Source organism: Cetorhinus maximus, chromosome 11 (genome assembly GCF_964194155.1).
Source record: "Cetorhinus maximus chromosome 11, sCetMax3.hap1.1, whole genome shotgun sequence".
Lineage (NCBI taxonomy): Eukaryota > Metazoa > Chordata > Chondrichthyes > Lamniformes > Cetorhinidae > Cetorhinus > Cetorhinus maximus.
The window spans coordinates 29,249,884-29,274,076 of record NC_135889.1 but is presented as its reverse complement, the minus strand read 5'-3'; the positions used below and the strand labels follow the sequence as shown (position 1 = coordinate 29,274,076).

General features: G+C 49.3%; 1 protein-coding gene across 1 annotated transcript in view; it reads left to right on the top strand.

Annotated features, from left to right (window-relative positions):
- The window catches only part of unc80 (unc-80 homolog (C. elegans)), a 535,199-nt gene that overhangs the window by 421,541 nt on the left and 89,465 nt on the right, over positions 1–24,193 (top strand). The window contains exons 54-58 of the mRNA XM_078551715.1: positions 13,789–13,914; positions 16,445–16,568; positions 17,472–17,678; positions 21,483–21,667; positions 22,732–22,897. Coding sequence (XP_078407841.1) covers positions 13,789–13,914; positions 16,445–16,568; positions 17,472–17,678; positions 21,483–21,667; positions 22,732–22,897 — 808 coding nt within the window. The remainder of the gene's footprint in view (positions 1–13,788; positions 13,915–16,444; positions 16,569–17,471; positions 17,679–21,482; positions 21,668–22,731; positions 22,898–24,193) is intronic.

Below are 24,193 nucleotides of genomic sequence, written 5' to 3'. Positions count from 1 at the left end.
TTGGGGAAGTGGGTGGAGACTGTCCGGGAAAGGAGGTGGAAGCTGGCCGGGGAAGGGTGTGGAGAATTTTCGGAGAGGCGGGTGGAGACTGTCCGGGGAAGGGGGTGGTGACTATCCAGGGAAGAGGGTGGAGACTGTCCGGGGAAGGGGGTGGTGACTGTCCGGGGAAGGGGGTGGAGACTGTCCGGGGAAGGGGGTGGAGACTGTCCAGGGAAGGGGGTGGAGACTGTCCGGGAAAGGTGGTGTAAGCAGGCCGGGGAAGGGAATGGAGAATTTTCGGAGAGGCGGGTGGAGACTGTCTGGGGAAGGGGGTGGAGACTGTCCTGGAAAGGGGGTGGAGATGGTTCGGGGAAGGGGGTGGAGACTGTCCGGGGAAGGGGGTGGTGACTGTTCTGGGAAGGGGGTGGAGGCTGTCCAGGGAAGGGGGTGGAGACTGTCCAGGGAAGGGGGTGGTGACTGTCCAGGGAAGAGGGTGGAGGCTGTCCTGGGAAGGGGGTGGAGACTGTCCGGGGAAGGGGGTGGTGACTGTCCGGGGAAGGGGGTGGAGGCTGTCCGGAGAATGAGGTGGAGACTGTCCGGGGAAGGGGGTGGTGACTGTCCGGGGAAGGGGGTGGAGACTGTCCGGGGAAGGGGGTGGAGACTGTCCAGGGAAGGGGGTGGAGACTGTCCGGGAAAGGTGGTGTAAGCAGGCCGGGGAAGGGAATGGAGAATTTTCGGAGAGGCGGGTGGAGACTGTCTGGGGAAGGGGGTGGAGACTGTCCTGGAAAGGGGGTGGAGATGGTTCGGGGAAGGGGGTGGAGACTGTCCGGGGAAGGGGGTGGTGACTGTTCTGGGAAGGGGGTGGAGGCTGTCCAGGGAAGGGGGTGGAGACTGTCCAGGGAAGGGGGTGGTGACTGTCCAGGGAAGAGGGTGGAGGCTGTCCTGGGAAGGGGGTGGAGACTGTCCGGGGAAGGGGGTGGTGACTGTCCGGGGAAGGGGGTGGAGGCTGTCCGGAGAATGAGGTGGAGACTGTCCGGGGAAGGGGGTGGTGACTGTCCAGGGCAGGGCGTGGTGACTGTCCGGGGAAGGGGGTGGTGACTATCTAGGGAAGAGGGTGGAGACTGCCTGGGGAAGGGGGTGGTGGCTGTCTGGGGAAGGGGGTGGCGGCTGTCCAGTGAAGGGGGTGGAGACTGTCCGGGGAAGGTGGTGGAGTCTGTCCGGGGAAGAGGGTGGATACTGTCCGTGAAAGGTGGTGGAGGCTGGCCGGGGAAAAGGGTGGAGAATTTTTGGAGAAGCGGCTGGAGAATGTCCGGGGAAGGGGTGGGGACTGTCCGGGGAAGAGGGTGGAGACTGTCCGGGGAAGAGGGTGGAGACTGTCCGGGGAAGGGTGTGGAGGCTGTTCGGGGAAGGCGGTGGAGGCTGTCCGGGGAAGGGGGTGGTGACTGTCCGAAGAAGCGGGTGGAGACTGCCTGGGGAAGGGGGTGGAGACTGTTCGGGAAAGGGGGTGGCGACTGTCGGGAAAGGGGGTGGAGACTGTCCAGGGAAGGGGGCGGAGACTTTCCGGGAAAGGTGGTGTAAGCTGGCCGGGGAAGGGAATGGAGAATTTTCAGAGAGGCGGGTGGAGACTGTCCGGGGAAGGGGGTGGTGACTATCTAGGGAAGAGGGTGGAGACTGTCTGGGAAAGGGGGTGGCGGCTGTCCGGGGAAGGGGGTGGAGACTGTCCGGGGAAGTGGGTGGAGACTGTCCGGGGAAGGGGGTGGAGACCGTCCGGGGAAGGGGGTGGAGACTGTCCAGGGAAGCGGGTGGAGACTGTCCGGGAAAGGTGGTGTAAGCTGGCCGGGGAAGGGAGTGGAGAATTTTCGGAGAGGCGGCTGGAGACTGTCTGGGGAAGGGGGTGGGGACTGTTCGGGGAAGGGTGTGGCGACTGTCGGGGAAGGGATTGGGGACTGTTCGGGGAAGGAGGTGGAAACTTTCCTGGGAAGGGGCTGGAGGCTGTTCGGGGAAGGGGGGGTGTCTGTCCAGGGAAGGGTCTGGTGACTGTTCTGGGAAGGGGGTGGTGACTGTCCGGGGAAGAGGGTGGAGACTGTCCGGGGAAGAGGGTGGAGACTGTCCGGGGAAGAGGGTGGAGACAGTCCGGGGAAGAGGGTGGAGGCTGTCCTGGGAAGGGTGTGGAGGTTGTTCGGGGAAGGCGGTGGAGGCTGTCCGGGGAAGGGGGTGATGACTGTCCGAAGAAGCGGGTGGAGACTCTCCGGGGAAGGGGTTGGAGACTGTCTGGGGAAGGGGGTGGGGACTGTCCGGGGAAGGGGGTGGCGACTGTCGGGGAAGGGTGTGGAGACTGTCGGTGAAGGGGGTGGAGACTGTCCGGGAAAGGTGGTGGAAGCTGGCCGGGGAAGGGGGTGGAGAATTTTCAGAGAGGTGGGTGGAGACTATCCGGGGAAGGGGGTGGGGACTGTTCGGGGAAGGGGGTGGGGACTGTCTGGGGAAGGGGGTGGGGACTGTCCGGGGAAGGGGGTGGCGACTGTCGGGGAAGGGTGTGGAGACTGTCGGTGAAGGGGTGGAGACTGTCCGGGAAAGGTGGTGGAAGCTGGCCGGGGAAGGGGGTGGAGAATTTTCAGAGAGGTGGGTGGAGACTGTCCGGGGAAGGGGGTGGGGACTGTTCGGGGAAGGGGGTGGGGACTGTTCGGGGAAGCGGGTGGCGACTGTCGGGGAAGGGAGTGGGGACTGTTTGGGGAACGGGGTGAAGACTGTCTGGGGAAGGGAGTGGAGACTGTCCGGGGAAGGGTGTGGGGACTTTTCGGGGAAGGGGGTGGCGACTGTCCGAGGAAGGGGGTGGGGACTGTCCGGAGAATGGGGTGGAGACTGTCCGGCGATGGGGGTGGAGACTGTCCAGGGAAGAGGGTGGAGGCTGTCCTGGGAAGGGGGTGGAGACTGTCCGGAGAATGGGGTGGAGACTGTCCGGCGAAGGGGGTGGAGACTGTCCAGGGAAGAGGGTGGAGGCTGTCCTGGGATGGGGGTGAAGACTGTTCGGGGAAGGGGGTAGAGACTGTCCGGGGAAGGGGGTGGAGACTGTCCGGGGAAGGGGGTGGTGACTGTCCGAAGAAGCGGGTGGAGACGGTCCGGGGAAGGGGGTGGAGACTGTCCGGGGAAGGGGGTGGAGACTGTCCGGGGAAGGGGGTGGTGACTGTCCGAAGAAGCGGGTGGAGACGGTCCGGGGAAGGGGGTGGAGGCTGTCCGGGGAAGGGGGTGGTGACTGTCCGGGGAAGGGGGTGGAGACTGTCCGGGGAAGGGGGTGGTGACTGTCCGGGGAAGGGGGTGGTGGCTGTCCGGGGAAGGGGGTGTTGACTGTCCGGGGAACGGGGTGGTGACTGTTCTGGGAAGGGGGTGGAGACTGTCCGGGGAAGGGGTTTGTGACTGTTTGGGGAAGGGGGTGGAGACTGTCCTGGAAAGGAGGTGGAAGCTGGCCGGGGAAGGGTGTGGAGAATTTTCGGAGAGGCGGGTGGAGACTGTCCGGGAAGGGGGTTGTGACTATCCAGGGAAGAGGGTGGAGACTGTCCGGGGACGGGGGTGGTGACTATCTAGGGAAGAGGGTGGAGACTGTCTGGGGAAGGGGTTGGAGACTGTCCGGGGAAGGGGGTGGAGACTGTCCAGGGAAGAGGGTGGAGACTGTCCGGGGACGGGGGTGGAGACTGTCCGGGGAAGGGGGTGGAGACTGTCCAGGGAAGGGGGTGGAGACTGTCCGGGAAAGGTGGTGTAAGCTGGCCTGGGAAGGGAGTGGAGAATTTTCGGAGAGGCGGGTGGAGACTGTCTGGGGAAGGGGGTGGGGACTGTTCAGGGAAGGGAGTGGGGACTGTTTGGGGAAGGAGGTGGAGATTGTCTGGGGAAGGGGGTGGAGGCTGTACGGGGAAGGCGGTTGGGACTGTTCGGGGAAGTGGGTGGCAACTGTCCGGGGAAGGGTGTGGAGACTGTCCGGGGAATGGGGTGGGGACTGTTCGGGGAAGGTGGTGGACGCTGTTCGGGGAAGTGGGTGGCGACTGTCCGGAAAATGGGGTGGAGACTGTCCTGGGAAGGGGGTGGTGACTGTCCGGGGAAGGGGGTGGAGGCTGTCCGGAGAATGAGGTGGAGACTGTCCGGGGAAGGGGGTGGTGACTGTCCAGGGCAGGGCGTGGTGACTGTCCGGGGAAGGGGGTGGTGACTATCTAGGGAAGAGGGTGGAGACTGCCTGGGGAAGGGGGTGGTGGCTGTCTGGGGAAGGGGGTGGCGGCTGTCCAGTGAAGGGGGTGGAGACTGTCCGGGGAAGGTGGTGGAGTCTGTCCGGGGAAGAGGGTGGATACTGTCCGTGAAAGGTGGTGGAAGCTGGCCGGGGAAAAGGGTGGAGAATTTTTGGAGAGGCGGCTGGAGAATGTCCGGAGAAGGGGCTGGGGACTGTTCGGGGAAGGGGGTGGCGACTGTTGGGGAATGGAGTGGGGACTGTTTGTGGAAGGGGGTGGAGACTGGGGAAGGGGATGGAGGCTGTCCGGGGAAGTGGCTGGGGACTGTTCGGGGAAGGGGGTGGAGACTGTCCGGAGAATGGGGTGGAGGCTGTACGGCGAAGGTGGTGGACGCTGTCCGGGGAAGGGGGTGGTGACTATCTAGGGAAGAGGGTGGAGACTGCCTGGGGAAGGGGGTGGTGGCTGTCTGGGGAAGGGGGTGGCGGCTGTCCAGTGAAGGGGGTGGAGACTGTCCGGGGAAGGTGGTGGAGTCTGTCCGGGGAAGAGGGTGGATACTGTCCGTGAAAGGTGGTGGAAGCTGGCCGGGGAAAAGGGTGGAGAATTTTTGGAGAGGCGGCTGGAGAATGTCCGGAGAAGGGGCTGGGGACTGTTCGGGGAAGGGGGTGGCGACTGTTGGGGAATGGAGTGGGGACTGTTTGTGGAAGGGGGTGGAGACTGGGGAAGGGGATGGAGGCTGTCCGGGGAAGTGGCTGGGGACTGTTCGGGGAAGGGGGTGGAGACTGTCCGGAGAATGGGGTGGAGGCTGTACGGCGAAGGTGGTGGACGCTGTCCGGGGAAGGGGGTGGTGACTGTCCGGGGCAGGGGTTGGTGACTGTCCTGGGAAGGGGGTGGAGACTGTCCGGGGAAGGGGGTGGAGACTGACCGGGAAGGGGGTGGAGGCTGTCCGGAGAATGGGGTGGAGGCTGTTCGGCGAAGGTGGTGGACGCTGTCCGGGGAAGGGGGTGGTGACTGTCCGGGGCAGGGGTTGGTGACTGTCCGGGGAAGGGGGTGGAGACTGTCCGGGGAAGTGGGTGGAGACTGTCCGGAGAATGGCGTGGAGACTGTCCGGGGATGGGTGTGGTGACTATCTAGGGAAGAGAGTGGAGACTGTCTGGGGAAGGGGGTGGTGGCTGTTCGGGGAAGGGGGTGGAGACTGTCCGGGGAATGGGTTGGAGACTGTCCGGGGAAGGGGGTGGTGACTCTCCGGGGAAGGGGGTGGAGGCTGTCCGGGGAAGGGGGTGGTGACTGGCCTAGAAAGACTGTCTGTCCCAGCAGGGAGGGAGGCAGCGAAGGAATGTGAGGTTGCAATGACGTTGAATGGAGGGAAGGGCCTTGCTTGTTGTGTCTGCAGGTCCTGTCGTTGGATGGGGGAGGAGGCTTTTAGTGCAGGGATGGTGGGGGAGAGATGGCCCTCGTGGGCAGGGTTGGTGCAGTCAACAGTGGGGTTCTCGGGGATGAACTGAGGGTACTGGGCAGCGGTTGGAACAGGAACAATCACGGTCAGAGGATGGAGTTGCAAGCAGTGTGATGGCAGCTCCAGGATGATAGTCAGGTAGGTAAATGGGGGGATCATGGGGGGATCACGGAGTGGACTACATAAGTGGCTCGGATAACAGGAGGGGTCAGGATCAGGATCAGGATCAGGGTGCGCAAGGAGATTGTAAAGGGTGTAGGTGAGAAGGGAGGGAATGCACGTGGAGGTGGATGCTAATAGGGTCCAAGGTATTGGGAGAGGTTCAAGGCTGACAGAGGGGAGAGGAACGGTTATTTTGAATGTGTTAAAGCTTATGGGTGGGGGGAAGTTGGTGGGTGACAGGGGGAGGGTAGAAGGTGGTAGAGCAAGTCTCAAACTAACATGCACAATTTTTCGAGTAACAACAATGGAATGCATCCGCTGTAAATCTGCTATATCTTGAAGTGGAAAGAGGGTCTTTTCGGGTGGGTGGTGTTCAAGGTCAGCACAAGTGGCTGACTAAAGGGGCACTCTAATAATGATACGGCAACTGGATGACAACCATGCTCAGGTGTGTTCTCCTCTCTATGGTGAAGTCCACTGGGCAGCAGGTTTGTTCCCAACTCATAAGTCTCATAATCTCGAAATCCCAGCAAGGCCTGGAGCTGCTGTTCATTCTGTGCCATTTGCCTTCTGCTGCTAGCAAATGCAGGGATGAAGGGAGGGAGGCGGAATTCCTTCAAGGGGCTCGGCTGGACGGCACCAAACTCCCCACTCCAAACCCCCATCCTCCCGGGTGAATAGTCATGCCTGACAAGGGCTCATTGGTTAGTCTTTGTATGCTGCCAAAGCAATGGCTTCTCGATAGAGCCTCGAAGGTAGTGGAGACAAGCTGAATAGCGTCTCACACATGGCTCTCAGCAGCCTGATCAAAGAGCAATGTCACCATGTGCAGTCATGTATGAACAGGAGGAACACCTATTTCTGGTCCTCCAGGGACGGTAGGGGTGGAGATGCCATGTCTATATGGAAGAGGAAGATTGTGGAGATGATGGCATAGTGGTAATGTCACTAGGCTAGTAACCCAGAGGGTGAGCCAACACCCTGGGTACATAGGTTCAAATCCCACCATGGATTAATAAATAAATTAATAATTAATAAATCTGGAATTGAAACTATGAAACCATCACTGATTGTTGTACAAACCCATCTGGTTCACTAATATCCTTTCAGGAAGGAAATGTGCCATCATTACCTGGTCTGGCTTACATGTAACTCCAGACCCACAGCAACATGGTTGACTCTTAACTGCCCTCTGAAATGGCCTAGCAATCCGGTCAGTTCAAGGGCAATTAGGGATGGGCAATAAATGCTGGCCTTGCCAGTGACACCCACATCCCATAGAAGAATTTTTTAAAAAGCCAGGCAAAGGGCTCGACACTGGCTTGATGGCTCCAAGATGGAGGCAAATCTGTGAAGAATATGCTCACTAGACGTGTCATTGTCACTTCAGTTTGTTCACAGAACAACTGAGGCCTGGACGATGCAGCTTCCAGGCAACCCTGCCTTTCTACTGGCTCTCATCCAGCTGAGGAGAAGGAGTTGCAGGTTGGCACAGGGCCAGGACAAGCAACAGTTTAAGCAGCAAGAGGAGCAGGGCCTCAAAAAGGTCAGGATGCTGGCGAACAGGGTCCACTGCAACGACAAGTAAGGGTCTGACCACAGGCGTATCACAGGTGGTGCAACAATCTACAGATGAGCAAAAGGCAATGCCGGAGGCACTTAGAATGTCCTGGAATGTGGTTGCGCCAGATTCTCCACGATGACCTGCAGCCACAAGGACTTGGAGGCAATCCCATGCAGGTGGCATTGAAGGTCACCATCGTCTTAACCTTCTTTGCCAGTGGCTCCTTCCAGAGCTCCACTGAGGACCTGTGTGGCATCTCCCAGTCAACGATACACATGTACATCCAGGAGGAGATAGATGCCCTGTTCAGGAATGTTTAACAATTTGTCCAATTCTGTCTGGATCCTGAAAGCAAGAGCATTGAGATTTACAGCAATCTCATGTTTCCTGCATGTTCAGGGCACAATTGACTGCACACGTGTGGCCGTGAGAGCTCCCTGGCAACTGCCAGTCGCATTCATCAACAGAAAAGGATTGCACTCTTTGAATGTGCAGCTCAAATGTGATCACAGAATGCAAATCCTGCATGTTTGTGCTCAGTCCCCAGGTAGCTCTCACAATGCCTACATTCTGACCCATTTCCAGGCACCACAGGTTTTTGAAGGACCTTGGCGATTTCAGGGCTGGCTCCCTGGGGACAAGGGATAACCCCAGAAGACCTGGAAGATGACACCAATTCGTCGTCCACAGAGTGCTGCTAAGGAGAGCTACAGTGCTGCATATGTCTCCACCAGGCCCATGATTGAGCAGATGATAGGCCTCCTAAAGATGAGGTTCATATATTTGGACCGCTCAGGCAGGGCTCTCCAATATTCACCACAGTGTCCCAGATCATCGTTGTCTGTTGCACCCTGCACAACCTCACGCTATAAAGGGGGGATGGCTTGTCTGAGGGAGACAGGGAGGACCGAGCTGTCTCCTCTGACAATGAGGATGGTGAAGGAGATGGAGCTGAGGAAGCCCAGGAAGTCACTGAGCCACATGGACCAGAGGCTATAACAGGGTTGTGAGGCAGCAAACAGGCCCATGCCAATCTAATAGCTATCAGATTCCAAGCAGAGTAACCTGCTGACACATTTTAAGTTTTTGGTTTTCTGTTGGCTGGAGGGCCCCAGCTCATTTTTGGTTACAGACATTATACTTTGCCCTAATGTATTAGCTGAATTAAATTGCACTACTTAACATCTGCCCTGCTGATGGCTTGATCCTTTGCATGCAAAACTATACTAATATGCAGAGCCCTGGCACTAAATGCGCACATTGAAACCTGAACAACACTCCATTCTCCTGCAACCTTGGGCACCATAAGTAGAATGGTGATTTTACCCATGCCCTCACAATGTCCATGTGCATGGTAATTGGAAGCAATTTCAAATTTAACCTTGGCAGGGATGCACTCATGTCAACCTCATGCCTGCTCCCAAAAGGGGGCCAACCTGGTAGAGAGCTCTTTCAGGCAGAACCAAATAGATGCATCCACAGGGAGGATCAGCAGGAGAACACCATTTGGCCCCTTGAGATCACTCCTCATGCAGATTGATCAGGGAAGATCATGTTCCTGCCGCCAGATTGATGCTCATCCATAGTAAACCCATATCCTTTGACATCTTTATCATGCCAAGAAGTTTTGAGGTTACTTTCAATTCCACGCACTGAGAGTGCCCCACCTGCACTATAGGTTATTGAGTTGCAGCCACTTCGGATCCTCCAATGACAGAGACTCCTACAAATCTCAGTCCTAGGTGGCCTTAGCACTAGTGCGAGACTGTGATTCATCATTATGGACACCCCAGCCAAGGTAAACATCTTTCCTGCATGGACCCTGCAGAACCCTGTTAGAGCTGCTGATGCTTCAGATGGATAGCCTCTCACAATCCAGCAGACAGACCCATTCTATTCTCTCTCATCTCATGGGCGAAAACCTAGTCCTTCAATGATGCCCAGTGCACTTTGGTTGCAAACCCTTTTATGCAAGGTCTACTGCCACCCTTGACAAGGAGATGAACAGGCCAAATAAATCTCCATGTGAGGTCTGACAAAGGCTTCAGTCGACTGCACACACGCACCTCTTAAATTCTACACTCAAAGGGGTGCAGGAGTACAGGGAATAGACAGGGCAATGGCACTAGGTCATAATGCTCATTTGGAGAGCTGGTGCAGACATGATGGGCCAAATGGCCTCCCTTGTGCCATTAAAATTCTGTGATTCTGTGAAATCTCTCTTGCAGTCAAGGGTAACTTGTCCGTTGCCTCCTTACTTCCAGCTTCACCTGCATGTTAGTTCAAAATGATAAACCACCAAGGAAGGCCATTGATGTTTAGACATGTCCACCATAGCTTCCTCCAGACATGTAGGGCAGCCTCTTTTCTACTATTAAGAAGACTGTATTGAGCTTCACTCTCTCAGCCCTGCCTCTACAGTGTTCCTTGACCCTCATATAGCATGTTTAATTCCCCCTAAGGGCTCGTGGCATCCACCACATCCCACATCAAGGCAACAGCAGCAGGAGATGCAATGACCTCACTGAACACATTTTCAGAGGCCAGAACATGATGAGTAGCAAGTAATAGCTTGCATGATGCGTGCCCAGGCCACAATCTCACAAATGGTGGTCAGTGCTTAAGCATGCGCACGTGGGATTATTGAGTAATCATTATGTTGATAATATGAGAGAAGTGAATCTATAAGAGTTCATTAACAGACTCTGATGGGGGCCCAAATACCACACCCTTAAATCGCAGTGACCATTGAAGCAACTAGGAAGAAGATGGAATCCAGGAAATTTCCAACAGTGCACGTAAACATATATTTACAATATATACAACCATTGTATATATTTAAACTATATGCAATGGTTGTACACCTGTGTGCCTTCAGTATTTCTTAATCGTCCTTTGCCTACCACTACATCTATGTGCAGCCCTGATATATGCAGCTGAGGTGGAGGCAGCCTGCTGACTGCTATGCCCTGTTAACTGTAATGACTTTGGCGGGTGTCCTCTGGTGGCCTAAGGCCTAGAGGGTATCCTGCTCAATGCAGGTACATCCTTCTTGGCCTGGCCTGTTGGAGGCAATGGGGAGGTGGAGCAACAGGGCACCCTTGGAGTGTCCTAAGATGAAGCCCCCAAGGTGCCTGGCTGGCAATGCACCTCCCTGTGAGTGCCCGATGGCACTTCCCTGACTCTTTGAGAGCAAGAGGCACCTGGAGAGAGATCGAGGTGCACCATCCCTCTCTTGCCTAGCCACTACTGCACTGTACCAATGCCTAGAACAATGAAATGGAAGTCCAAGCACATATCCGGCATCCACTGTGTGTTCTGCTGGACCTTGGTCTCCAAGGCGGCTGCCACCCTTTCCATGGAGGCAGCCAAGTGCTCACATGCCAGATCCACAACATCAGACAGAACTTGGACGGACTCCTCCAGTCTTTGATCCAGCCTGTGCATGGCCTCTGACAACTCTGCCTGATGTCCCTTGCCTGTCTCTGCATCTTCAACATGTCTCTTAGGGCTGACTCCAGAGGCTTGTTGTCTGCATGGGGCTAATTGGGGGCCTGGTCTCCAGCAGTCCTCCAAGTGTCAGAGACCTCAGCTGCCATTACCTCCGCCAGCTGTGACCCCGTGTCTTTGATGTGCTCACTAGATTATGACCCTGAGCCTACTCTAGATGTGGATCCACCAAGGTGCTGGTGGAGGGTGTAGGTGGACGCCAGGACTGTGTATCCTCTGAGGCTTCTGAGCATCCTCCTCAGAGGTGGGGTTGGAGATGGGGCTGTGGGTGGTCACCCTTTTTGGCCTTCACCTTTTCCTGCTGGTACCTGGAATAGAGAAAAGAAAGAAAGATTTAGTGATTGACTAAGCAGGCTCATTAGTTAAGTCAATGTCTCACTGTATGGGTGCAGCTGACAACTGCAGTCTGGAGGCATCCTCACTGGCTTCCTGGTGGAGCCCTATCTTGCCTTCAGAACAGGGACGGTCTTGCTCCTCCCCGGCCACCTTGGCAGCCAGCTTCTCAAAATGGGTGAGGACTTGAACGTCCCAAATTCTACCTCTGGCCTGGGACCACTGCCACTTGTTATGGACAGAAGGATTGATTGTCATGATCAGTTCAGAAGCATGCATGCCCATGGCAGCTGCTGGGTCCTCTCCAGTAAGTCATTGAGAAGTAGGTTGTCCTGATATAAGATTAAGAGCATGAAGTAGCTGGCACACATTCAGTGCAGATGTCCCATCTTCTGGTGAGTGCTGCAACCCAAGCTCCTGTTTGACATCCCTTTGCACTCACACATTTATACTGCCTGATACCCTTATGAGTCTCAGTTTGCAGTGAGAGTAAATGGTGCACTTACTCTGGCAGAGTGCAGCGGATCATTCATCTTCTCCCGACACTACTGGGCGTTTCAGTGCTGAGCCCCACAGGCGCTAACCTCTGTTGTGACCTCCATCCAGGTGACCATGGTCAGACAGGAGGACCTTCCGCTGCCATCCCAGGGTAACAGCACCTCCTGCCTTTCCTGGACAGCCTGGAGAAGAGTCTGCAGGGAGGCTTCGCTGAACCGTGGGGCCACAGGTTGTTTCCTTCTCTGGGACATTTTTGTTCAGTGTTGAATGAAAGCTAGACTGAAGCCTGCAGTGAGTGATTGGCTGTCCGGTGCCCTTTAACCCATGAGGTAATGGCGGGGATGGCGACTTCCTGCCCATCCCACTGTGAGATTAGCCGTGCTCCACACAGATGCATATAGAATGAGCTGACCAGCACAAGATACACCCCCAGCAGAAATCACTCCCACTTCCGTACCCACCACTGAACTTGGACGCCAGAACAGAAGATTCCTCCCAATATCTTTAAATATGTTAACAGAGCTCTTCTGTTAATGCGGTGAGGAAAGAAGCTATCCAGTCTAGCACTGAATCAGACAGAAAGTGTCAGCTTCAATTCCCAGTCACTGCAAAAGCACTAGAGAGGGGAGAAAGTAATCACCCATGTTCGCTGCCCCTGAACGTATTTCTGGCTGGAAACCCCGTGTGTCTGGATATCAGGGGCAGCCTGTTCCAGGAGCAGGCTGGGAAGCAGAGGGTTTGTATAGTGGAGCCTAAGGCTCAGGCTACAGAGCCCATCACCTTCCTGACTCCTCCCAATTAAGTCGAGAATGCCCTTCCTGCCTGAGGCCAGTGAGGCCATTAAATGGCTACTTATGGACCACTTAAGGGCTTCAACCCCTGCTGCTGGTTGAGTACCAGTGGTAGGTGAGGGCTATGCCATGTGGCAAACCACCTGGTAAACTCTGGTGGACATGCCTATGGCATGGTGGGGGATCCTCTCTTCAGGCACCCTGTGTCCAATGGAGGTACCTGCCAGCAGCAAGGTTGACCCCGCATGAAGACCTTTCCCTCACCTTTACATTGACTCCCCTCCCCCACTTCAAGGCATCCCTGACTGACCCCCCCCCCCCCCTCACTTAACTATGTTCCAAGGTTCCAGCAATGATCCTTCTCCTAAGGCCTACTGCAGTATTGACAGCGGCCACTACTCCTGGTGGCACTGCCAGCCTCTGATTGGCCACTTGGAGGTGGGAAATTCCACCTTTAGGACCTAGGAACCACAGCACGCAGCAGATTGCCTGACTGGGATGTAATTGCGTCTGAGCTCCCGGAAATGACCCCGACTGGGTTGCCACCAACTCATTAGCCAGTGGTCAGGCCCACAGCCTTGACCATTAAATTCCTCCCCAGGTTTGCAAGCAGTGGCTGAATATCTTAATTGACTTCAAAGATGAGAAGTTAACACTCTGCCACAGAATTATAACCCAGCAAGTGCCATCATCTTCAGGAGAGAAAAGCAGGAGAAAATTTATAATAAAGATGGCACCATGGCTGTAACCCACCTCCTCTTGGGTATATTTGATCATTGCTTTTCTCTCTCCCTCCATCAATTCTGTCCTCTTGGCTGCCTTGTGCGTTGACTCATCTGACCTCTGCTCATGCATACTTACAGCTGGAGTCACTGGATAATGAACAAGATCAGAAAATCAAGGCGTTTTTCCTGTCCTTAATACCGGAGTGCTGAGACAAATTTTAGAGCCCTCAGGACTGGGAATCAATCCTAGGGTCATATCTGATCTGTATGGCTCAGCTACATCTGTAGCTGAGGCATCATAGCAGCCCTATTTCCATCTAAACCTTGACAATGGAGCGCAAAAAGCAACTCAGAATTTCTGTTTAGAAGTGAGTTAAATAGTTTCATACTTCTTAGCATGAAAATGAAATAGGACAGTGGACAAATAAATGTTTAAAAAAAGCATACTCCTATTTTTAGTTATTTACAGAAAAGCATTAAACAAATAAAAACAAAAGACTTGAAGGAATGGCATCTGTCTGAATGATCACAGTGAGGAATAAATTCTTTCATTTGTTATTTATAGGTGATGGGCGTTGTTGGACCATCCAGTGTTGCTGATGGACTACCTCTTCTACACTTGAGTCCATACCTTTCCCCACCTCTACCATTTAGCACAGCTGTTGTTAGGCTTGTGGCATTACAGATTCAGGTATTTTTATTTTGCTGCTTAAAATCTTGAAGGTAAAATTTCCTGGGGGTGGGGGGAGGGGGGTTTCTCCTAATCTCCAAATAACTACAGCAGTATTCCTGGAGATGTAACGTAAGTGCACATTTGTATCATTTTTCCAGAGCTTCCACCAAGGTGACATTAGGAGAACCCTGTGTAAATTCCATCTCCAGGAAAGATAAGCGGGAGAAAATTTATAATAAAGATGGCACCATGGCTGTAACCCACCTCGTCTTGGATATATTTGATAATTGCTTTTCAGAAGCAGAAGAGTGTTGCTGTATAATCAAAACAAAACATCATATAACCGCACACGCACACGCGCACACACACACAAAAATCAAATGTTGAAAGAGTTTCTGAGACTTCTCAATTCACTAGTTTGCGTCTTTTTCAACAGAAGCATCAGGGAAAATATCCATGCTGCTTGAGATGGAGAAATCAGTTAGAATAAATTAAATGTACAATTTTTATTAAATGTTTTATTTATTTTTGAGTACAAGGAAATAGTGTTGCCTGGAGCACAAATGTCCATATAGTAGAGTTTTTAAAAATTACTGTGAATGCTGTAAATCTGAAATAAAATCAGTTAATTTTGAATATACATAGCCAATTGGTAAATATTGGAGAATATCAAATGTTAAAAGACTCAGTGTCACGGCTGAAGTTAAATTTATGGAAAATTATTTTAACCTACCCTGTCCAGCAGACAAGCAAATTTCTCCACTAAAGATTGCCTGTTTTACACCCCACCCAATTTTGCTTTCCATTGAAGTCAATAGAAAGTAAAATATGCACTTGATCAAATCCTATCAATTTCCTGCTGGATGGGTTAGGTTAAAATTGCCTCCTTTGATTCCGATGAAGTGTTACACGAAAATGACAACTTGTCTTTTTCAGGTGCTGCTTAACCTGCCGTGCATTTCCAGAATTGTTTGTTTTTGCTGATAGACTCTTACGTTAAATTGAACTAACTATTAGTCTTCGTATATAGATCTAATAGAGGCTATATCCTCTAATGTAACTCTATGGTCTGAATGCAGATTTGGGAAAGTTCCCAACGACTCAAACTCAACTCAGAAGAAAGTGCCCTGGATGGTCTGATTTTCATTCTGGGGGGCTTACAGGTGTTATTGGGAGTCCGGCACGCGAATTCCAGAAACAGTGTAGCGGCAGCCACAGGAGCTGCAGGGTGCTGAGGCGAGCTGTGTGAAAGGCCAGCCTCGGTGCTCTGGCACTTTGTCCAAGCTGTAAAAAACAAATCAAAAAATAGCCCTCTAGCCCTCACCTGTCACACCCCCTCACCCTAATGCCCCATTCATGCCAACCTGTGCCACCTCATGCCCCCTACCCACCCCCATGGTCCCTCATACCTCCTTAGCCAACCCATTGCCCTCTACCCACCCTATAGCCCTTTGTACCCACAGTACCAACTTAATGATACCTTATGCCAATCAATGCCCCCCACCCACCACACTTTGTCCTTAAACCCTCCATGCCAACTCACCCAGTATCTACCATGGGAAGACTGCAGGATCCATGCTGAGGTGAAATAAAATAAAGTTCTAAGTATCAATTGATGAATTCACTATTTGAAAAAAACACACTCATTGATTAAAACCCATTCACTACATTTAAATTTATTCAACTACTTAATCCTTTATAAAAGCCAGCACTTGCATTCATATCCCCAAATCAAAGACTTGGAGCTGTCAATCAAACTGTGAACTGACAGGCACTCCACTGTGATAATGATAGGTTGTGGAATCAGTCATGTAGCACAAATCTATAATGATAACCCTCAGGCTTATGTCATTAGACAGAGTGAAGTAGCAAACTTTGATTTTTTAAACTACATACTGTTTTTTTTAAATTTAAAGGCCAAGAGATTTAAATGCCTCGACAGTTTGTCAGTTCCAATGGAATTTAAAGGCCTTGACAGGCTGACAGTTCCAATGAGTGTATTCATTCTTTATGCACATTCATGTCTACTTTTAACAGGGCACTTGACCTCTCCCAACAGGCAACTTACCTCTCCAAAAGCTGTCCTTGGACCTATCCAAAAGGGTTTCCTACCTCTCCAGCAGGGTACTCTACCTCTCCATTGAACTCTGGCAGCTTTAGATCTTCTCCTGAAAGGTCTAAAGCCTACAAGTCATGTTTTGGACATGAACATCCCACCAGTTCAGCTGCCTCCATGAACCACGGATGTGCCAAGTACAACCTGCCTCCCCGATCCCCACAATACTTCTCCCCTCCACACCTCTCACCAAATTAAAATGGTGAGCGCCGGGCTGGGGACGGGACTTCCAGAATCAGGACTTCAGTGCCATTTTGGCTAAGCTGGAGGGACCCTCTGAGTCATTGAGAAAATTCAGGTCTACACATTTCCAGCCACGGCACTGCTACTTTTCATACATAAAAACCATATCAACAACAGCTTCAATTCTGTTATAGAGAGATTTGAAATGCTTTTGGAGCTATTTTAAATGAAGATTTTTTTTCTTGAAAGGCTTTGAAAGAAGACTTCCCTTTAAGCCATGTGATTTCCCCATTTACTAACCAAGAGAGAAGGGAAGGGATGCTCCTGAATCTTCTGATACCGTTTGTGCTAACAGTTGGAACTGGAAGCAAAGGTCTGTTATTATAATTGTATTTAAAAAGCAGTATAGTTACTTTTACACATCTTGTTTTCTACTCAGTTTGAAAAAGGAAAATAAATCACACTTATCAGAAAAAGGAAGTTTGCTGTAAGTTATGTAACAATTTTGCACCAACAAAAATTCAGGAATTGCATAAAGATTGCTGGAGAACTTAATAATAGCAAAATGTCATGATTTTTGGCTGGCTTTGTTTTCTTAAAGCATTACTTCTGTTTCAACAATAAACATCGTAAATACATTTAAAATAAAATAAACATTATTTTTGATGGATAGAAAGTAAAATAAAATCCAATTTAACATAACTCTTTAAAAAAAAAGTTGCTTGTATTTGTAGAAAGTTAATTGAATGTATCTACCAATAATGGTCCAGCCCCTCTAGCCATAGAATATTGGACTTCAAATTAGGGGACCCCACATTAAACCTTTCAGGCTTTATTACTTTTGGTAGATAGGTTTAGCATCTTTCATACAGACCATTACAAATGGCATCTTGTGGCAAGGAGCTACAACTTAAAGGTGGATGGTAACCAGCAAGGTGATCGTCCATTTTTTAAATCAGATGCATAGTTCCTGTTTTTTGAAATCAACTGAGATCGTGCAAAGATCTGTGGTTCAAATCAGCCACTCTCCCACCTGAAAGAGGTCAGCTTGAAGGTGGAGAAGCAGAGTAAAGGAAGGAAGAGAAGTTGGGGAACAATTCTCTCATTAAATTTATCAATTAGAAGTTTACTTATCAACTAAAAGTTGCAATTGTGCCTTTTGATTTGAAATAAAACTAATGATATGAATGGTGGTGTGAACCTTCTCTCACTAGCAAAAAACTGTCAGATTGCTAAAAGTTCTTTTTTTAAGTGACAATCTTCCTCTGTGGTTTAGATAGTCCTAACTTGGAGCAGCCTGAGGTTTTCCTGCTGTTACAGACTGTAATCAATATCCTCCTTCCACCACGAATCATCAGCACTTCTCGCAGCAAGAACTTCATGCTGGAGAACTCCCCAGCACACTGCTCTACCCCTGGGGATGCTGGAAAGGACCTGCGGCGGGAAGGATTGGCCGAGTCCACAAGTCAGGCAGCTTACTTAGGTAATGTTGGAGAGCATTCTACTGTCAGCAATAGATTAAACAAAAATAGTTTTAAGCAGACTTGAAACAAAAGTCCATTACAGTGTTATAAAAAGGAGTGAAACTTTTATTCCCAAATTTAGTCTCACTAGCTGTCAGTCATTGGTATAATTGAAGCTAAGTTGATTTAGTATTGTACAATCTACTAACTATGCCCTGACTAATGACCTTGAGAAAAACATATATTTTATAAATATATGCTCATATACACTCATGTCTTGTCTATACACACACTTATTGCCCAAAAATAACTTCAGGCAAATGTTTCAGTTGAATAAGTTATATAAAGAGCCATAATGCATAATGTCAACAAGGCTGAAAAGATTAGAGAAACAATGACCTAACTCAAGAAATGGGACAAAATGCTCCGAGGCTTCCATTTAAAAGCACATGAACTATAGGAGGAACGAAGGGCTGTATAAAGTAAGGGGTTCATTTGTTACAAGATTCTGTAAAAGAACAAGCTAAATGATGAGACTATGGGATCAGTTGACATTTTAGCTTGGTGAGGATCCATGGTGGAGGAAGAACATCTAGGATTGCATATTTGGAGCTGGAAGGAGATTCGGTGGGAAAATACTTATGGGGCAGAACTTTTCCCTCATCGGACGGGGAGAAAAATAGTGCGCAATGACATCGGACGAGCAACCCAACATCATCATGCGATCTTTTGGTCAGCAGGTGCGCGCAGGAGTCGGCAGCATGTACACTGACAATTAAGAGGGCTGTTAAGCCCATTAATTAATTTAATTTAATTTTTCTCTGTCCGTCCAACCTTATGGTTGACGGGCAGGTGAATAGGTCAAGTGGCCTTTGCATTTTTTGAGAAACCTCATCTACGAATGGGATGAGGTTTCGACCAGTAATTTTTAAAAAACCTTTTGTAACTCATTTTTAACATGCCCCTGCTCATGTGACAGAATCACGTGAGGTGACATGTTTTCCTTATTTTTCAATTGTTTATTTTTAATGTCAAAAATCTTCAGCTCCCTGAGGCAGCTCTGTGCCTTCAGTGAGCTTTCACTGAGCGTGCCTGTGCACATGCACTGACTTCTGTGCTCGTCCTCCTCCTACTCCACCTAGGCAGTGCTGAGCATTTCAGCATGCGCCGTTAATTGGCCAGCCAGCCTGAAATCGCGGTTGGGGCCTGACCACGGGCGGCAGTCGGTTTCGTGGCTGCTCCCGGGCCCTCCCGCCATGGTAAAAATCCTGCCCATGGGAGATTTAATAAATACAAAGGCACTGGGAAGCCAGAATATAAGAATGCATGGATTCAGACAAGAAACATTTGGTTGTACAGTGTCTGGAAGCATCTCAACCTTTAATTTTTACAGCATACTGTTCACCCTTGGGGCTTCTCTGAGTAAGACTTCCAATTTAAGTGTAAATTAAGTGATTCCACACTGTCAGCAGGGAGCTGTGCTGAGAGGGAGCATGCATCTTGCACCGTCCAATCTAACCACCTCCTCTTGCTAGCTGATGATGGGTGTGACAGGCAGCATATGAGAAGACAGCAACCATTTCAGTACCACTGATGTATGTGTATCTGGCTGGCGGACAATCTGCTTGAGTCTTTTGATGGTGCATTCTTAGAGTGAGTGACCACCCCTGAGGAGCCTTCATCTTCCTGCTGTACCATCTCCAATGGGACATGAGTCCAAGAGAGATGAAAGACATGATTTAGAACTGTCAAGATAAGAAAGTCATCTTTGTGCCCGTGATCATATTTCACTATAGCTGCCGGCATGAAGCCAACACGAGTAACTGATGTATACCATGTGGTTGTGTGATATTTCTTTCTGTAATCAGGTAGCTGGAAAATCCCCATCTCTTCATAGCTAGTCATTCCAATTCGATTTACCTCCAGTGCTGCTTCTGTTGCTGTTGTCAATATGGAGATGGCTAGAGGTCCACCTCCTGTTGTTTGCCTCTACCTGGTAGTCTATACTCTCTTCCTCCGCAAGGAGGGAAAGAAGGGACATATGAGTGAGAGCAAAGGAATTTGTTGAGTGGATGAATGGACAACAGTTATGTAGGATCATTTTGAGGGATAGGTTTGACATTGCATTAACGTAAAGGTGACTGTCAATGGGTGGATGGTCAGATGGGAAACTGACATGGAGAGTGATGTACAGGAGCAAGCTTAGGAAAGCTGAATGACTAGGGTTGGGGTACGACAAATATCAAGGGCAGAACTTTTAGGTCAACGTGTGGGTGACAGTCCAACCCGATCGGATGTGAAATTGTGCGAGATGACATCGGGCAAACGTCCCGACATCTTTCCATGCTTGCGTGATATTTCAGTCGGCAGGCGCACGCGAGTGTCGGAAACATGCCCGCTGACAACTAAGACAATTAAAGTTGTTAAAGTTCCAATAGCCCCGATTTTTCATGGTCCTTACAACAGGCGAATCTGCCAGGTGGACTTTGCATTTTTGATGAAACTTCATACAAGAGCGAGATGAGGTTTCCGTTATTGGATGAAAGAAATATAAAAATCTATGGACAGAATTTTTAACATGTATGTGTTCAGGTAACTGATTGTGATGCTTGGACATTTTTTGGGTGATTTTAAAATCTTTATTTAATTGTTTTGAAGTCTTCAGCTCCTTGAGGCAGCTCTCTGCCTTCAGGGAGCTTTCATTCAACACTCACCCATGCCTGCACTTACTTCAGCGCCTGCCCCCCACCCCTGCAGTACTGAGCATTTCAGCATGCGTTTCACGCCGGCTGCCCGTTAATTGGCCAGCCAGGGTGAAATCGGGATCGGGGGTCAATTGCGGGCCGGTCTGTTCCCTGGCTGCTCCCGGGCCCACTGATCGCCCCCGCACGCAAACTTAAAAATCTTGGCCCAAGATATACTTGAATGTGCCCTGCCAATCACTTTTCCTGACCTGATTAGAGCATTAAAACTCTCCCATTTTTTTTCTTTCTCTACAGCTACTCTGCGGTAGGTCATTGCTGGGCTGCACACCACAATTATTATAATTAGCAGGCAACGTGAAGTTTGCATGCTGTTGCGCGGGCACAGGTTAACGGTGCATTGTGATCCCTGCTTCAGATTTCAGGGGTGATTCAATTTAGCCTTCCATTTCTTTAGTACAAATGATACTGAGATGCTAAGTAAAAAGCATTTAGTGCTATTCTAGAAAATTGAATCAGTTCAGAATTTAAAGACACCAGGATAAAAGTACTCTCTGCTGTTGGTGGAATTTCAGTGCTGTTTTTCACAAGTGATGATTGTTTGTCTGTTTATTTCTTTATTTTAATCCAATCAACTACATTGTTATTCTAATATCAAATATGTTAGATGGGGAGGGGAGGTGGTTGCATAGTGGTATTGTCACTAGACTAGTGTTGCAAAGACCCAGGGTAATGCTCTGGGACCTGGGTTTAAATGCCACCATGACAGATGGTGAAACGTGAATTCAATTAAAATCTGGAATTAAAAGTCTGATGATGACCACAAAACCATTGCTGATTATTGTAAAAACCTATCTGGTTCACTAATGTCCTTTCGGGAAGGAAATCTGCTGTCCTTCCCAGGTCTAACCTACATGTGACTCCAGACCCACCACCAATGTGTTGACTCTTAAAAATGCCTTCTGAATAAGGGCAATTAGGGATGGGCAATAAATGCTGGTCTAGCCACTGAAGCCCACATCCCATGAACAAATTTTTAAAAAGGCAAAATTAAATATCAGTAGTGGTCTTATCATTTGCTTATTATTTTTCTCTCTATTTAAATCTCCCTATGCATGTTAGCATTAAAGGTGATCCTTGTCTGCTTTGAACGTCATTTGGGAAGTCAATGGTACAAACTCAGTTTGCAAGTTAAAGAAATGGCACTGCGAAAGGTCGGAGGCCTTGCCATGTGGGATTTCATTGACTTTATAGTGAGAACAAGAATCCCTATCTTCGTTCTTCTGCGTCCTTTTATCCAATGTAAGGTAAAGAAAATTCTCAATCTTTTTTTAACAGTGAATTTAAAAAAATGGATGTGGTAATTGTGTTGAATCTGCCTCAGCATATTAGCTACATAAATAATCCATGTAATCTATGGATATTCTGCAAAGTTTTCTATAATCATTTGCTATATGCAAATACAGAGGGGAAGAATTTCTATTTTAGGTACAGTTGCCAATTCAGGTGGACATTGTCTCCAAAATTGTACCCCTTTTCAAAAGCATTTCGTTATTCACTCAACTTTCACATGAACTCGTTTGCATGTTGGCAAATCAATTCAGCAGTGTATTAAAATGTAATCTTTTTTTAAAATTGCTTTAAAAAAATTCCATCATATATTTAAAACTTGGTGAAGTTTAATTAAAAATAAGTTCTTTAATCAGTGATCTATTGCTATCTTACTACCTGTTGGCAGGCATTTTGCCCTTTAATTCTTATGATGCCTATCTGTTCTCAGTATTGCAGACTTCAAAGCTGAATCTGCTCATGAAGCACCTGTCAGCTTGGCATCTGAAATGCTTGACCTCTTCCTGCTCCTCCCTTGACTGCTTTTTTGCCTTTCATGCCTTGATGTATGATTGAACAAAGTTTGCTCCCACAAACACTAGAAGCTATAAATGCAGCTAAAAGCTTTTAAAGTCTATAGCCTTCAGAACCTTCTATCCACAAAACCACTAGCTCCTAAAACAAGCGCTGCATATGCCAAGAGATAAATCTCTTAGTTTAATGAGATGAGTCACAGAGTTTCAGCAGGTACAGAGACTGCAGTGCCCACTTCTTTCATCCAGGCTGTTAAATCCAAACTATGGTATTCTTGAAAGAGAGAGAGGGAAACTTAAGAGCAAAGTCAATTTGTGCTACTCTTAGCAGCCAGTTGCAGAGCTTCATTGCAGTGCAACATCACCTGGTTGCACCTGAATTGCGAATGTTATCCACTGCAGCAAGAACCTAAAAAGGGAGAAAAATATTACGTTTAAACAGGGGAAACACCAAGAAGTTTTTCAACAAAGGCAAATTTATGCTTGTTTTCTCTCTGGAATCTCTCCAGCTGTTAAGTCAACCAGCAGAAAATCATGAAGAAATGACTGCACGGCATCATATTGTGGACCAGCTCGAGCGCCGGTTCATTCCAAGACCTCTCTGCAAGAGTTCACTAGTCGCTGAGTTTCACAGTGAATTAAAAATCCTGAAAGAGGCGGTGCACAGTGGATCAGGTAATGGTAGTCTAAGCAAATAAGTTTCTTTTCTTGTAGATTATTGCAAAATTTGCCCTAATAGTACAACCACAGTACACAAGTATCCTTAATTTGTCACTTAATTCAATCTCTGGTTGGAGAGCCTAAGATAGAGGATATCTGGGGCTATTGTGATAATGTAGCAGTGTTGATCCCCTTAGGTTGAACTAATAGGAGAATGCCTTTTGAAGGATGATCCTTCAAGTATATACAATGGGGCCAATTCTGCAGTACCACAGTCCAGGAGAGTCGTTGGAGCATGGGCACAGGAGAATCATGGAATTGGGAAAACAGGCCCAGCGTTTGTTTCCTAATAGACTGCAATTTAATGGTCTGCTGAATTTTATCTGTCTTAGAGTTTCCATGCCTTAGCCCTCATTAAAACTCATTAATTTGGCTTTTTTTTTGTTGCTTAAGATAAAGCTTCATTTTAAAGTGCTTCAACTACATAGTTGAAGTGGCACAAAAAACAGAAAGCATGCCGGGATAACTGGCAAACACCATATGATGTCTGCAGACCTTAGCAAACTTATCTATGAATGACTGAGGATAATTACCTCAGTTTGCTCAGGACCAGCAAGGAGCCAGTCACAGAGCTTCACCATCTGCACCAGGGACCTGCAACAAACTTGCAACAGCGGAACAGCTAGCTCAGTGATTGGCTCTCAACTGTTATGCCCCATGCCCATCTACCACTATAATATTAATTAATGTGCTGCTTATGTATGCATCAGATAACTGATTGATGGATCAGGCACCATAGCCTGTCAGCATGGCCTGCACTTCAATCTACTTCCCCAATGAATAGCTGCCTAACGTTACTGAACTGCTGCATTTCTCAAAGTACCAGAGGGCACTGCTAACTTCGATATTTACAACGTTAATTCCCACCCTCAGTGACCATGCTTGTGTTACAATGGTTTGATGTGAGGAGCCTTTGGGAGATGGGTATGAAATGTAAGTTTCAACTTGTGAGTATATACTCAGTTGAAGTGTGAGTTTGCATGAATGCAATGAAAGAACTGTAAGATTGTGTGAGACCTTAGCATAGGTGAGCAGTAAACGTGGAACAGGTTGGCAGGTAATATTTGTGGCATGCAATTTGGGACATGTATGTGGTACTGGTTCTGTTGGGTAAACATGCTTTGCTAATCCCTTAAGAGAAGCCATCATCTCTTGCATCTGTTCCTTGATCATGCAGATACCATACACAGCATTGAGCTTGGCTGGCATGACTCTTGGTTTGGCTCTGTTTCCCCATGCAATCACTTGTCT